The sequence below is a fragment of the Phalacrocorax carbo genome, chromosome 7, assembly GCF_963921805.1.
Source record: "Phalacrocorax carbo chromosome 7, bPhaCar2.1, whole genome shotgun sequence".
NCBI classification, from domain to species: Eukaryota; Metazoa; Chordata; class Aves; order Suliformes; family Phalacrocoracidae; genus Phalacrocorax; species Phalacrocorax carbo.
Window position 1 is genome coordinate 45,083,532 of NC_087519.1, and position 15,714 is coordinate 45,099,245.

Here is a 15,714-nt window from a genome sequence, read left to right on the forward strand (position 1 = left end):
TGGCGGGCGGAAACGGCCGCCCCCGCGTCACGTGCCGCTGCCTCCGCCTCCGCCCCGCGCGACGTGGACGTCTCTGGGGCGGCCGCGACGCCTCTTCACCCGGAAGTGGAAGCGAGCTTCGCCGGGCCGCCGCGCCAAGATGGCGCCCCCCACGCCGCTGCTGGCAGGTGCGTCGGGACTGGACAGCGGTGGGAGCGAGCGCGGGGGCTGGCTCGGCTGGGGCTGGCGGGGGGGGGGTTGGGTGGGAGGCGCGGCAGGTGAGCGGCACGGCGGGCTGGGACGGCCCTGTGTCCTCCGGCCGGTCCCTCCCCAGGGCGCGGCGTGGCCGGGCCGGCCCTGGGTCCCGGCGCCCTCTGCTCTGCCCGCCGGGCCAGGTGCCGGTGGGCCTCCCCCCTGTGGGGAGCCGTTCCTTTTCCCGGGTTAATTGCCTCGCGCGGCCAGCCGGTAGCTGCTGAAGCGCTCCTGGGGGTGATGCGCTAGAGGGGACGGAGCGGCTGGGCGAGAGCCCAGCGCTGCTTCCCCGGGCTCAGAGCGACGGTGGCAGCCCCACGAGCCTGCGAGCCGTGGGGACCGGCCTAATGGCGTCTCTGCACCTTAACAGCTATCAGGGGCTCCTAGCCGCCTGAAGCATCCTCACTGCATTTTGTGGGCTAATCGCTGCATTTTTTGGCGTTTCTTTTAACCATTTTCCTTCCTCCTTCCTTGTCTGTTTTACTTTTTAAGTTGTCAGTGATAAAAGGATATGTATTTTTCTTTTCCTGTGTTTCTAGGCTTTAAATGGCTGCATGTTAATTCTCCCTTGGTTGTATTGGGGGGCTGCAGTTGTTCAGTGTGGATTTTGGACTGCTCACTACTGACTATAATCTGTTGTAAATTTAGATCTTAAGTTTTCTTGGCAATCTGACGGAGGATGTGGCGAATAGACTCGAGGCCGGGGTGCGAAGCTAGTGGATTGTACTTGAAGTGTTGTTAAAATGCACCCTTGAGGTATGTGAGGGGCATGATGTGTCCCTAGTGAGGTACAGGGCTATAGAGCAGGTGGAGATTTGAAATCTATGAGAATACCATTTTTATCCATCTAATAAACTCCTGCTTAAAATGCTTTCTGTTTGTTGGTTTCTATAGTGCAGTGACAGAGGTGAAGTAAGGATACTTGGCAGGTAAAAGAGCAGCTCTGAAGAGCTGCATGAGGATGTTCGGTGGCAGACATTACTGTCATCCAGGCAGTGCATCACTGGATCTGCATGTGGATCCCCCTGCGGACTGACCTGCCTGAGCAGGAGTGCTGCTGTTCCGCTGTCAGACCTCCTGTGCGCCCCTGGCCCTAACGCTTCCTTGAAATAGCAGAACTGCAGAACCTGTAGCTTGAGCTAGTACAGATATTGCTTTCTTGAGTTGTGTTTGTCAGTAAAAAATTGTTGCCTCATTAGGCATGTTTGGTGTCCCAAGAAAATGCATAAAGCACAGCTAATGTCCACATAACAAGTGTCCATTTTGTGGTTTAACTTTGAATTCTAATGTGCTCGTAATAGAAGTACCTGGGAAAAAAAAGTCTTATTTGCTGTGTAACAATTCCAACTGCACGATTTCTCATGAATCTGTCTTTATTTCACGCTTGTTTTCTAGTGCTGTAAGCATGGCAACATCTCTGGAAAAAAAAATTTGAAACACATTTTACGGTGATATTTTTTTCATGCCTTCTGTTTTCCAAGTTGAACTTCAATGGTGAAACTAACAATAGGGCAAATTCTGCCTTGTGTCAGAAAAAAAATCAGTCTGATGTAATCTTTCTTTGACAAATGCTCTTCCTGCGTGTAGGCAGCTAATCCTCGTTTTGGGGAGTATCTAGGCAGCCCTTTTCAGCTCCATTGTGTGGCACTCCTGTGCAGCTTTTAAGTGATGGAGGATTTTTCAGCTTCTGTGAGTTAGGCTTTGTGAAAGTGCCTCCTGCAGCAGGGTTGAGAGCTGAGGACCATGGGCTGTTTTTGGAGATGTTGTCCCACCCTCCTTCCTTATGCAGGTGAGCTCTTCTGTAGTTTGAGGTCATCCTGCAAGCTGAAGCCAGACCTTTGTTTTGTGGTGTTCAGTGAGGGGATGATGGGCAATGGGCTCTAACTGAAATCCAGGAAATTGCGCCTGAACATAAGAAAAACTATTTTACTGTGAGGCTGAAGAGGGTCACGGGCTGCCCAGAGAGGCTGTGGATCTCTGTCGTTGGGGATGCTCACTTCCTGGCTGGGCACAGCACCGCAGCCTGGTATCGCTGGCCCTGCTGGGGCAGGGAAGGGGGTGGGGGCGGCCCAGGGGTGCCCCTGCCTCAGCCCCTCTGCCAAGGGAATTTCTGCTCCCTTCTTTGCACTGGCACCAGCCCTCCTGTGGCAGAGGGATTAGCTGGTTCATAAAGTGACCCCACTGGGAAGGCTGCGCTGCCTTCTGTCCTGTTTTGATCCTGTGGCTGCCTTGGATGAAGCCAGGTGTCAGCATGTGTTATGCCTGGAATTTCCTTTATCATCCTTTCTCTTGTTTACTCTGAAATGCAAGCAGGGGTAAAGCACTTGAAGGTCTCAAGGCCCATATATTAGAAAAAACTTTTGCTTTGGATGATTTTATGAGTTTGAAATGAGTTGTTATTTGTTTGTTCTTCCAGTGAGAGGATCCAAAGGGCTTTATATGGTGAATGGGCCACCCAGTTTCACAGAGAGCACAGCATTTAAAAGGTACTGTTGTTATCACTATTTTTGATCTTTTGCACAAAAGAAATAATTTTCCAAAAAGTAAAGGTAGACTCTAGAATTGAAAAACGTATCCGTGAATGTCAGTAGTTCTGAAAATTAATGGTTTTGAAGGCTTTATGCTTGCCAGACTTTTCATTACCCAGGTAATACTCACTGAGCAACTGCAGAGTAGATTGTGCTGTTGCAAAGTGCTATTTGGGAGCACAGCAGGAAAATTGGCATGTTGGTTTTTCTTTTTGTTAAAAATACTAATGTGTGGTGGTTTTTTTTTTTAGGGACTCTGGAAAAAATTGCAAAGCTGTTGCTTTTAGCAAGGATGGTTCCCTCTTTGCCTGGTGCAATGGAGAAAAGTTGGTGCATTTTATATTAATCATTTAGTTTGTATTAAATAAGCCGAATCAATTTACTTATTTACTCTTGTCTGTATAAAGGCTATTGCTGTTAATGAAAATGTTTCCATACATGCTTTAAATGCAGTTTATTTTTGTGTTATTCGCAATATTGGCTTTGTTTCCTGAATATCAGATTAAATCTTTACTGTTTTTCTTATATTTATAATGCACCATTCCTGTGGAATCTGGATATGCTTTATTTGGGGTTTTTGTTCATTCTTCCCAGTACGATAGTACCTGGTTGTCTGGGATTGATCTATTAGTAGAGTTTACAGAGACTGAAAATTCTGCGCACCTTATGTACAAACATCACAAGGTTTCTTTTTCTTATAGACCAGGTACATTAGAGTTTACTAGAGATTGTCCTTTACAAAAGAGTACGTCATGGCGTTGCTGCTGTAAATAGGTGATAAGGCTTTTTCTGAAGTCTCAGTATTCTTACTAACAGGCTAAAAAAAAATCTGCAAAAGTATTTAGTAATACCATTTAACCATTTCTTTTAAAGTAGGTAATGTAGATGTAGGATTTGTTACTTTCACTGTTGTTTCAGGTTCTCCAGAATATCCGGGCTCTTTATTTTTCATTAAAAAAAAAAAAACAAACCACAACTTTTGTCAGTTGGAAAGGTCCATTTCTAGAAAATGTTTGTGGGGGAAAATGTTTTTCAACCAACCAGGTGCCCATGCTTTAAATGAGAATATTCCAAGCGGCAAATCTTTCCAGTTCTGCCATGCCTCTTTGTTTTGGGGGCTGTCCATCTTCCATTTTTGAGGGGGAGCAGTTAGTGAGAAGGTGAGGAACAGGTTCCTAATGCAGCTTCTGAGAACAACAGTGGCTTCGATGCGTCTTGATGTGATCTCTTTTGTTTCTGTGGATTCCATGTGTGGCAGATCTTTAATATACAGTATTCAGAGGTGCCACTTGACCTTGTTTGTTCAGCTGTCTGAGCTTTGCTTTTTATTGGCCATGTCTTCCTGCATCCCCCAATCTCAAAAAGCCCAAATCTTAAATGTTGTATCCTTATAGATAGAAGACCTGTAAAAACACGTGGGATAAATGCGTGTTTTAATTCAGCTAGAAGCTTTCTGTTGGCAGTTGCTCAGCTTTAGCACTGTGGAATTGTGGGTGGACTTTTTATGGATAGAGCATATCTTGTCTCTAGTTCAAAGTTCAAATGCCACAGATAAAAATGTGGTATGTTTTGACCAGTGCTTTCACTTAGTTTCTGTTATGCTTGGGTATCTGGTTTTATAATGTGTTCTTGCAAAAATTTAGTAAAAGCAGAAGGGGGAAAAAAAGCTCATCTAATTTTGTTACATTGGCCAAATTTGGAACAGACCTAGAAGAGTCAAATACGTGAAAAGTTACCTTGGCTGCTTATTGACTATTCTAAGCATGTTTTATTGAAATAGCATCATCTTGTTCCAGAGTAAATATTGTTAATGTTACCAGTGCTGAGTTACTGCGTTCCTTTGATCTTCCAAAGGCAGTTTGCCTTGAATTCTCACCAAAGAATAATGTTCTGGCAACATGGCAGGCCTATACAAGTGAGTAAAAGTGCACGTGATAACCGTGTATTTTAATCCCATTTGCAGGCTTTCCATTACCTGATTTGTCATTGTAGCATGTTTATTGGCTAAATGAGCAATATAGAAAGCGTACAGAAAATTATATGGGTAATCAAGCATATGGTGGAGGAGGGAGGGATACCATCTTCTGAAAACATCTGGTATCGACTGTTTTTACAGACGCTAAATCAGACTGCACATAGTAACGATTACTCTATCAAGGAATCACATTTCTAAAAATTGCTACCTGATCTTAGTACAAAGGGTATGTTTGAATAATAAGCTGTTCAAGCCGTTTATATTCATGTGCAGACAAGGAAAATTATAAGCTGTTTTAGGGTAGTCATGTCCTCCACTGGGCATAGCTGACTTGAGTGTTCTCTATTGTCCAGAGGGCTTTATTCTCTCCTGTGACTCTGGAGTTTATGTTCCTGATTTAGGTAGCCTCAGTCTCATCTAAGGTGCGTGTCTGAAGTAAATGGTGTAAATGCTCCCTTAGACAGAAAGAGCTGGCTGTAAGCTGAGCATGTGGGAAGTGGTCTGGGGCACAAGTGGTGTGGGTGGTAGCATAGGACAAGGCAGCACAAGTGACAGGATTGATGCCAGTTGTGGGCTGTTAGGAGGTCTGTTTTGAATCACTGGTAGGAACAGACAGGCAGAGTGAGTAGAAGGGTACAGAGAGTTTAAAACCAGCAGAACCATTTTGTATGGCTTGCAGATGGAGCTCTGACTGCAGCTTGATGGACAAAATGCATTGCATGCTTGTGAGAACAAAATGTAGGAATGGAGAACATACCTTCATTGTTTGCCAAGATGACAGCTTTTGATTTTGATTAAAAGCCACACATTAAAAAACCCATCCTAGTGTTGGTGGTCCTTGTCTTGTAATGAGAATAGAAACTCTACACTTCCAAATCTTAGTTCTTTCTGTAGGCTGAAAGACTTAGTTAATAGGTAAAGTAATTAGCTGTTTAGGGTCTAGTCCCTCAGGGGGTGGGATGCTTCTTGTTAGAAGTTTATGCATGTTTGGTTGCTGCTAGAATTGTAAGATGGGAGTGTCATCACGGTGAAGCAAATTTAATGCCCAGAGACCACTACTGTAATCTGTGTCTTGTTGCAGCTGCTAAAGATGGCACAGAGGGGGTGCCCAACCTACAGCTTCATGACGTGAAAACTGGAAAATGTTTAAAATCTTTCATCCAGAAGAAGATGCAGAACTGGTAAATAACTTGTCCAGATGCTAATTGATTGCAAAGAAATGTCATTTCCAAACTCTGATCCAGGTAAATAGAGCTTTTAGTGTGGTGCTGGCTTTCAAAATATTACTTGCTGCTAGCTGAAGGCAAGTATTTTTACTTGTAAGTATCTTTGTATGTAGTTATAATTGTTCATTTCTTAGTATAAATTCACTGTCATTTTGCACCCCAGAGAAAGCTGAGGAGACAGTAACTAAGTCTAGTTTTATATTTTTTACAATGCAGATGTCATTTGTCTATTTGAAACGTGTCACGTTTGAACTTGCTTGGCTTTAAAAATCGAGGAAGGAAAATCCTAGGCTGCTAAAGATAAGCATCATTTAGTGTTTCTCATTTTTTTCCTTACATGTAGGTGTCCTTGCTGGGCAGATGATGAAAGTATTTGTGCCAGGAACATAAACAATGAAGTACACTTCTTTGAAAACAACAACTTCAGTACGCAAGTATTTCTATAAGATAGTTTCATTGCATTGTATAGCGGCATCTTCTTGTGGGTGGGTTTTTTTGCTTTCAGTTTTTTTCCTCATTTCTTCTTTTGCTTCCTTTGTATTTGAAATATTACGTACATTGTATTTGAATTTGGAATTCAGAATCATTATGTTTTAATGAAGTATGTTTTCACTTGTGTATCTTTCCAGTGACTTATCTAGTATGAAATGCATCTAATTTTCAGTTAGAGGGGCCTGATTTTGTATTGTTTCTCACTTAATGGAATTCAGGAAATTGTCAATAGAGAATGTAATCTTTGATTATTTCTTTGGGTTGTGTGTGTTCTGTCAATGAGCTATTAAAAATGGCTCATTAGAAAATTTATATTGATGGCAAAATGACACTGTGAAGCTAGAGCATTTTTTTTCAAGGAAATTTAGTACTTGTGGTAGAATGTTTGGAGTCAGTGGAGGTCAGAAAGGGAAAGGGGAAGAAAAAAAGCAGGAAGGTAAAAATGAATTAGAACAAAAATTTAAAGGAATAAAAGAAAAGTGCTGGGGTAGAACAGTGGGGTGTGGTTGGTTTTGGCTTTTTTTAAAGCTGCTACAAGCATTATTCTGGGAGCTAAAAATGCAGCCTAAGAGAGATGCAGTTTCCTGAGAATTAGCCCTACTGATATTAATGAAGCTGTACTAGGAAAGCATGGAATGTCTGTTGCAGACTTCCGTGCTGGAATAAGGTGGTGGGTTGCTGCTGTTCATTTACTTTTTAAAGACATATTTTGCAGAAGTTGTTTGTGAAAAGGAGCGGTTTTCAGCATAGAACAGGCCTTTGTGAATACCTCCTATCAGGAAGAATCATCCAGTAAGGTTGAGGGGAGACCCCCTGGCTCTGTGTGATGGTGTGTGTTATCTGGATGTGATGTTATCTGAAGTCAGCATAGATAAGATGAACAACACTGTGCCTTGCTTAAAACGTGAGCTGTGTTCACACAGGGTTCAGAAGCTTCCTTGCTGCTTGAACTTCCAAATACTAAATACTGGATTTCAGATGTTGGTTCAGCTCAAGTTGGTTTTGTAAATAAAAATGTGATTTAATGGGAAGGTAATGGCTGTTTGCCTACTAAAAGAAATCCTTTATTGTTATATATACTGTTCTTTATTATATACGATACAGACCTATAAAAAGGTATACTTAAGTAATCCAGGCTAACATGGTTTGTCATTAACATCATCACATCTGTGACTTTTTTCTTTTTTTGCAGATACTATTGCAAATAAACTGCATTTGCAAAAAGTTAATGATTTTGTGTTATCTCCAGGAGCACAGCCAACCAAGGTACTTCTGATGTTGTTTCCAATTTTCTTGTTTTCTTCAAAAAGTTACTGTAATTTTAATACAGTGTTCTAGTAGTGAATAGACCCTGTGCTACCAAGAATATAATCTGCAATAAAATCTCATGCCTTTGCTTCAGGTTGCTGTGTATGTTCCGGGCAATAAAGGTGCACCATCATTTGTTAGGCTCTATCAGTACCCCAACTTTGGTGGCCCTCAGTCTGCACTAGCCAATAAAAGTTTCTTCAAAGCTGACAAGGTGACAATGCTATGGAACAAAAAAGGTATAGCAGCTGTATATGTAACTTTTATATTCTATGCATTTTTTATTTAATTACTTCGTTTACTGTGTGAGTTTTGCATTTAATTTGCATGTGCAGATAAATATGGAAGGTATCCATTAATGCCAGTGCAATGATAAGGTTACAATTCTGAATATCCTGAAGTGCTCATAACTTTCCTGTGTTGACTTCCATGATTTTGTATATCGTAATTGAGAATAGTCTACATGTTGGTGAATTTTGCAGTTGAATAGCAAATTCAGATTGAATTTTGCATTCTGTTATGATGATGTATTTACACTATAAATATAAGATTATACCAGAGCATAAACTGTTCTTAATACGTAAAATTGTATGTACACAGACGTATCACAATTGGGTTGACTTGCATAGTCCTCTGTGTGCTTGGCTGTCCATTAGCAATAAACTGTTTCAGAATAATTTTGTAAAAAGCATTCTACTTCAACCCACATTGTAATACCTTCCCTGTATTCCAAACAAACATGTAGAAACCACGTGTGGGTGCACGATTTTGGATAAAATAGATGTATGTACAAAAGCTGTTGATGAAGCATTTTATTTGAGGACGGATCCGGATGCTTGGTCCTGCCTTAGTCAGATGAGTATCTTTTTTTATGGCTGTCAAAAGAATGCTCACCGCCTCTCATAATTCAACGATGAATTAATAAGACTTGGCTTACACTTTTCGCCTGAGAAAGGAAGATATTAGTTCTGTGTGGTTAACATTTCGGAAAAATTAAATTGAAAAGAGAATGATACCAGCACTGTTACGCAAGCAACTGACTAGAATTTACAATCAAACTAATTTCTCTTTGTTCATGGTAGTTTGGGTAATTTGCAATAATTGTACTGAAATAACTGTGTGTCTATTCTATTAGCCACTGCTGTGCTGGTAATAGCTAGTACAGAAGTTGATAAAACAGGTGCTTCATATTATGGAGAGCAAACTCTGCACTACATTGCAACGAATGGAGAAAGTGCGGCCATACAATTGCGTAAGTAGCTCTCAGGCATTTTTTTCATTGTATTATAGCTCTTGATAATGGGAATTGCTGTTTCACCAGCTTTTGTTTAATGTAGGAGGGTTTTTTGTTAGTGTAATGAAGTAATATTGAAAAAAAAAAAGTACTTTTAACAGAAAATCCTTCACCAGAATTTTTTTAAAATCTGGAGTAAGGTGGTTTGGTTTCTTTTTTTTTAATAAGTGAATTATCTTGTTGTCTTTGGTATGTTTGTCATCTTAATGTCAGTGGCAGAGTGCACACACTTTCAGTCAGAATATACCAATAATTTGCTTGGGAGGGTGTTTGTGGGCACAGGAAGGGAATTGTGCATGTTTACTAAGGAAACACCTGGAAAACTGAGCCAGCTTAACGTCTGAGAAACCAAAATGGGCAGGAAGGTATGTTACCAAATGGAATAACCCTACGTGCGCTTTCAGACATGCAGTTGGTGCTGTTACAAACTGAAGTCTGTCTTGTAAAACTTCTTTCCAACAAAAGTGAGTGGTGCCTCACTTCCTGTGGATTTGTGTCTTCTGGTTACTTTGGAGGTCCAATTTGACGCTAGCGTTTTTCACACTAGCATTTGTGGAGGGTTTTTAATTTTTGACTAATATATGCTCATGCTGCAGCCTTTTCCTTAGATGTTGAAGCCCAATATAAAGCTGCCCTCCTCTCTCCAGCTGCCTGCTGTCATGAAATCTGCCAGGAACGTAGTTTTCTTTCAGATTTCTGTCTCTGCAGTTGCATTTGGTTAATGTCATCTAAAAAGTTTTAAAGGAGAGAACATGCAGACAGTGTGATTGCACAGCCTAGTTTCTAAAGATAATGAGGCTTTAGAATAACAACAGGAATGAACAGTTTAAGGGTCAACGTCAGGGTTTAAGAATTGTCAGCAATGCACTTGGCATTTTCTGAAATACAGGTAAAGATATCCAGATTAGGAAGAGTTATAGTGACCTATGGTTTTTACTTACACCTGTATATTTTACATGAGTTTCCATCGCTAATTCATCATTCTTCAATATCCCCATGTTTTAACACCCAGAACAGCTCCTAACAATATCAAGTTTTAATCATTATGTGTAAAACTATTTTTTTTGTGTGTGCTCTCACTTCAGAATCTGTCTTATCAAATACCGTGCGTGAGCATGGTCCAAAGATAACTCGGATAAATATTTTACTGAGCTATGCAATATTTCTTAGTTTAAAAAAAGAGGAACTAGTATCCAGCTGGTATAAAACTCCTGTTTTTGCAGGTTTCCAGTGGGGCAGTTTGAGAAGGTCCTGTGAGATCATACTCGAATAACAAGGAAAAAAAATAAAGGAGTTTTTTTACATGAAAAAAAAAAGTTTACTGTTAAAGTGCTGATGCTGACCCTACAGAGGTAATATGGAATGGCTGCAGTTATTGTTGCAAACCTTAATTGAAATTATCAGGAGATAAAATGTTGTTTCTACCTCTATTGTTAGCAGAATTCATTTTCACTGTCAATAATTAGAACACAGCATTTTAGCAAGGCATGGAGTTAAGAATCGCTATTGGTTTTTGGTTTTGCTTGCACTGGAAAGAGATAATGTCCTAACAGCTACATATTTTCCTTTTCCTTTAGCAAAAGGTGGTCCTATTTATGATGTTGTTTGGAACCCCAATTCTGTCGAGTTTTGTGCTGTGTATGGTTTTATGCCTGCAAAAGCAACAGTTTTTAATCTGAAATGTGACCCTGTGTTTGATTTTGGAACCGGTCCTCGCAATGCTGCCTACTACAGTCCCCATGGACACATCCTAGTGCTAGCAGGATTTGGAAATCTCAGGGGACAGATGGAAGTGTGGGACGTTAAAAACTACAAACTCATTTCCAAACCAGTAGCCTCGGATTCCACATATTTTGCTTGGTGTCCTGACGGGGAACATATTGTAACAGCTACATGTGCTCCCAGGCTACGAGTCAGTAATGGTTACAAGATATGGCACTACACCGGCTCTCTATTGCACAGCTACGAAGTGCCATCAAACGAAGAAATGTGGCAAGTTTCCTGGCAGCCCTTCTTGGATGGAGTGTTCCCAGCAAAAGCAGTAAAATACCAGGCAGTTCCGAGTGAATTGCCCAGTGCTGAGCCAAAGCCTGCTCAAGCATACAGACCTCCAGCCCTGAGAAACAAACCCGTCACAAGTTCCAAGCTTGTAAGTAGGCAGTTTCTTATATGAACTATTCTAGTTCATTGCTTTGCCTGTCTTTGAAGCTTGGCCTCAACTGTGTGTGTATATTTAATGAGATGCATTAGAACAGTAATCAGACTGACAGGAGCAGTGTGGGGTTTTTGAGAGGTTTTCTGGATGATCCTCTTTGACACTTTGCTCACTGTCTGCGAGTATGTATGCTAGAAAACTGACATTTCTTTGATCCAGGTACTCTCCTTTTACAAAGGCATTTGCAAACTTTAAAAACGCTGTCTACAACATAGACTGAAACAATAAACTGCAAATTGAGTTTATAGTGAAATTGGGTACTCAAGATAAAAGCCTCTGATTGGGGTGATCCAACTTACCTGTCTAAATCCAGCTAGACAGGTGGCTGACTGTCCTCCCAACAGCTTGCTTTTTTTTTCCCTCTGGTAAGTTTACTTGCTAGAGAGAAATTCAAATGTTAGCAAGTCAGTTGCAGTTTAAACAGGTTCCAGTATCGTGACCTACTTGTCTAATTAGTTTCTTTTCTGCAAGTTTTCAAAGTAGGCTGAGTAGCAACTAATTACATTTAACAATTGCAGCCCTGACGTTTAAGTCTTAGAGTGCTTTGATTTTGAGCCTTGTGCTTTTGCAGGAAAGATCACTGTTTGGCTTGGGAGGAATCTGTTAATCATACTAATGTCTGATTTCGCAAATGATCAACAAGCAGAGGTAGCAGAGAAAAGAGGCGTTAAATTAAATAATTCTGTTTACTTATATGGGCAAGAAATCTTGTTGTATGCATTAAAACAACCCAGCTCCTCAGTTAAGAGTTATCTCAAAAAAACAAAAGACTAAACAATCCCGCCTTTTTACCTCCCATCCAACACCCCCAACCATCCCAAGAAACCCCACCTCATCCCCACTCCCAGCAGCCCATTCTTCCTTTCTCGGCACTAAGAGTTTGAGTTTAAAAGTTGTCAAAGCAAAATGTCAAGCGTCAGTCATTTTGTGCTGGTTTTATTCCTCTTTGATTTTATTTTCCCCCTGAGATAGAAAACATGATGTTTTTGTTGTTTTATCAGAATTCCATAAAATCTTTATGACATACAGGACAGTCCCATCCAAACTTGAGAATGATGAGTCTGAAACTGTTTTCACACTGTGTTCTGCTACTTGAAAGAGAAGGGGCACCTAATTTCTGCCCCCCTTTTCTCCCCCCCTTGCTTTTGCACATGCTCTCTCTTCTGCTTTCTCTTCCTTTATGGTTCATCTTTGCATATGGTGTTCTTAAGTAGGTTCACTGATAGTGGTGTTGTTTTGGGATTTCTCTGGGTTTTTTGGGTTTTTTTGGTACCAATAACACTTGCCAACATGCAATACGGACTTCATAACTTTTAATTTTGCATATCCTACAGCATGAGGACGAGCCACCTCAGAATATGAAACCACAGTCAGGAAGCAGTGATAAGCCACTCTCTAAAACAGCTCTCAAAAATCAAAGGAAACACGAAGCAAAGAAAGCTGCTAAACAGGTACTCAAAAGTAGTTCTTTCCAGGATAATATTAATTAGTTGTCACAAGCAACACTGATCAGTCTCAGAGCAGTGACCATTAGCTGCACTGAACCCTCCACACATCCTGCGTGTGCTAAGTTGTGGGGAGGGCGGTAGACTTTTTAATCAGACTAAAGCAGGTACAAAAGGATGACTTAAAAATAACAGCTTTGGTTAGTTGCTGTGAATGTTGGCTGAAATCCAGGTTAAGACTAAGTGATTTTGCCCTCTCACCTTCAGACAATCTGCAGAGTTTGTTCCAGTCTTAGGTGAGAGGTAAGAATGGATTCACTGCTTTGATGTGTCCCCCCAGCAGGGCAGGGCTGAGGCACCCTGTTGGCCCAGGGTAGCAAATATGCAGCGTACCAGCTCCATGGTACCTCGAGGTCCCATTTATCACAGAGCCTGGCTGCGATGCCTCCACACCGCTCCACCCTCTGGACAACTCCCCATAGCATCAGTATGCCAAGTTCTCCTGGCGTTGCCGACATCTATGGTTACTAGGGAACTTCCATGGAATGGATTTCTCACATATCAGCTGCACTTCACCTGACAGCTTCTTCAATGCTGTACCTTTTCTAAAAACATGAGTTTAATTTCTAAGTCACTTCCAGCGATTATTCCACAGCATGTTAACAGGGCAGACCAAAGACAGCCTGTTCCGAGTCACCTCTTTGCTTGCTATTCTTTGGCTAGGTAGATAAAACGCAGCTTTTGGTATTAGCCTTCCAATTTCTACTAACTTCTGAAGGAATACTTTCTTAAGTAAGATTTTTAAAATTTCTTACACTGGTTTTGAGCCTGCCCTTTTACTTCAGAGACAACGACCCACCAGTCTACTTTAGAAAACATTTGTGTATGTGTGTGTTGTGTTATCCTTACTGATGTTTCCCTATGCTGTGTATGGTTGGTGTCTTGAGGAACTAGAAGTTAGACAAGAAGCAGCATGTGACTTGTTACAGATAACCCTTGTTTCGTGGAAAGCATGTATATATATATATATATAAATATATAGGTAATGCAATACATCAAAGCAAGTCACTTACAAATTTTGGACAAAACCAGCAAACTAGTGGCAGAAGAAATATTAAATGGATCCCTTGAAATTACTAAAGATATTTTTCAGTCCCTTTGTAATAGAGCATATTTTCTAGATAATGTGTTTTATTTATTTACAGGAGGCCAAAGCTGATGCAAACCAGGGATCTACACAGTCCTCGGCATCACAGAATACACCACGGAGTGCTGTGCCTGCCATAACATCAGGAGATCCTGAAGTTGACAAGAAAATAAAGAATTTAAAAAAGGTGAGGGTTTTTTTTTTCTAATGAACAGCAGATTTCTTTAAGAGATGGTCTGTAAGATCTGGTCTGATTGTAAGGTGACTTGAGCTCAGCAGGGTGGCATTTACACAGATGGTAGCTCCCTGAATTTGTAAACCAACTTCCTTTGCTTTTCCGTCCTGTAAAACAGTAGAGGTCATCTCTTGCCAGGACTGCTAAAGATCTTACCAGAGCAGCGTCTAGGCAGCTTAGAAGCCACTGACAGGTGCATGGAAGAGTATTCCAGTCTCCTATTACAAATACTGTTGCGTGTACACCCAGTCCTCACAGCTGAGTGGTAGGGGTACAGCTTAAAAGTGTTTATGCTTAGAAAGCAGCTGGGTGGCTTCTTGTTTATTGGATCTTGGTTCTGAGGAGGGAACCATGCTATGTGGTTTCAGTTTCTTCTCTAACTTCTAAAGGGTATGAGTACGAAGGTTACTGCTGATCTTGGAAATTCTTGGATTAAATAATTTCAGAGTGGAAGCTGTTTAGTTCAGGCTAGACAGTCTTTCCCCTTTCTGCATAATCCAGCAGGGCTTGTTTTTTTTGCTGCCTCCTGCTTTTCATGGTCCTCTGTTTTGATTAATATTCCAGGCTTTCTGAGGAAGATGTGTAGTGAAGAGGGATAATGATAGTGATAGTGGAGGGATAATTCCTGAATTTGGATTTAGCCCTTCAGTGAGATAAGGCACGGTGTTTTATGGTTCAGAGACTAGGAAGAGCTTCTGTTCTCTAGGTTTTTTTCTGGAAAGAAATGTCTTTTAGTGGTGGGGAACTCCAGATTAAGCATCTGGAGATGCTTAGATGAAATGTCCCTTCATATTGAGACCTGCCTCCTGGTAAACCAGGCAATTGCAACCGCAGGAACTTCTAAGACTGTTTTTTTTTTCATTTTTGGTTCACCACTATTTTTAATGCTTTTTGTTTTTTACAGAAACTAAAGGCAATTGAACAGCTGAAAGAACAAGCAGCTGCAGGCAAACAGCTAGAGAAGAATCAGGTACTGTTAAGTTGTATGTGGCTTACTGAGCTTTTGTTTTGTTTTATAATAAGCTACATCTGTGACATTTTGTGATTTTTTTTTTGTTCCAGTTGGAGAAGATTCAGAAAGAAACCGCTCTCCTTCAGGAACTGGAAAACCTAGAACTGGGTCTTTAAAACTTCATGGAAATCCAATGTGGCGTTAACACAAAGCTCATGCAAAATATAGTTTGTATTAACTTGAACACAATAAAATGTTTCAGCAAGTGGCTGAGGATGCAGAGTCCACAGATTTGCTGCACACTTGCCTTTTAAAAAGCTTTCCTAAAGATTTGTGCACGTCAGACTAAAGAAGTAACAAATATCACATCAGCCAGTTCTGCTGCTGTTCAAACCAGGAATGTGTTTATGTTCTTAAAGCATATTGCCCAAAAACCAGAAGCTGCCTGTTGGTTTATCTTTTCTGTGTTTGGGTGTGATGTTATCACACAGGTTACCCATTTGATAGCTTTATTATATTTAAAAAGATGTGATCTCTATGCAATAATGGGATGTAGATAAAAAATAAAGAGCATTTTAATAATAAAAAGTACTTCTGTTATTCTGTTACAAGGGCAGAGTCTTATTAAAGTAACGAGGCCATGCCACCATGATCAAAAATAATTGA

At 40.9% G+C, this 15,714-nt stretch overlaps 1 protein-coding gene across 3 annotated transcripts; it reads left to right on the top strand.

Moving 5' to 3' along the window:
• The first annotated feature begins 39 nt into the window (after positions 1-39).
• Positions 40-15,636, top strand: EIF2A (eukaryotic translation initiation factor 2A). Of its 3 annotated transcripts, none has more exons than XM_064457790.1 (14): positions 40-167; positions 2,648-2,717; positions 3,011-3,085; positions 4,556-4,674; positions 5,816-5,915; positions 6,304-6,386; positions 7,645-7,718; positions 7,855-7,999; positions 8,896-9,012; positions 10,632-11,203; positions 12,604-12,720; positions 13,920-14,048; positions 15,001-15,066; positions 15,159-15,636. In XM_064457790.1, exons 1-14 carry the CDS (start codon positions 140-142, stop codon positions 15,222-15,224), a joined length of 1,761 nt encoding a protein of 586 aa, XP_064313860.1. In that variant the 5' UTR covers positions 40-139; the 3' UTR covers positions 15,225-15,636. The 3 variants fall into 3 exon arrangements, with proteins under 3 accessions (XP_064313860.1, XP_064313859.1, XP_064313862.1); XM_064457789.1 differs by having other exon boundaries at positions 125-188; XM_064457792.1 differs by lacking the exon at positions 40-167 and adding an exon at positions 380-444.
• Positions 15,637-15,714: the final 78 nt, after the last annotated feature.

Bases quoted from the DNA above. Each gene is read 5' to 3' on its own strand.
- EIF2A (XM_064457789.1), top strand. From the start codon at position 140: ATGGCGCCCCCCACGCCGCTGCTGGCAGGTGCGTCGGGACTGGACAGC. The intron at 6,387-7,644 runs GTACGCAAGTAT...CTTTTTTTGCAG, and splicing joins CTTTGAAAACAACAACTTCA to ATACTATTGCAAATAAACTG. The intron at 12,721-13,919 runs GTACTCAAAAGT...ATTTATTTACAG, and splicing joins CAAAGAAAGCTGCTAAACAG to GAGGCCAAAGCTGATGCAAA.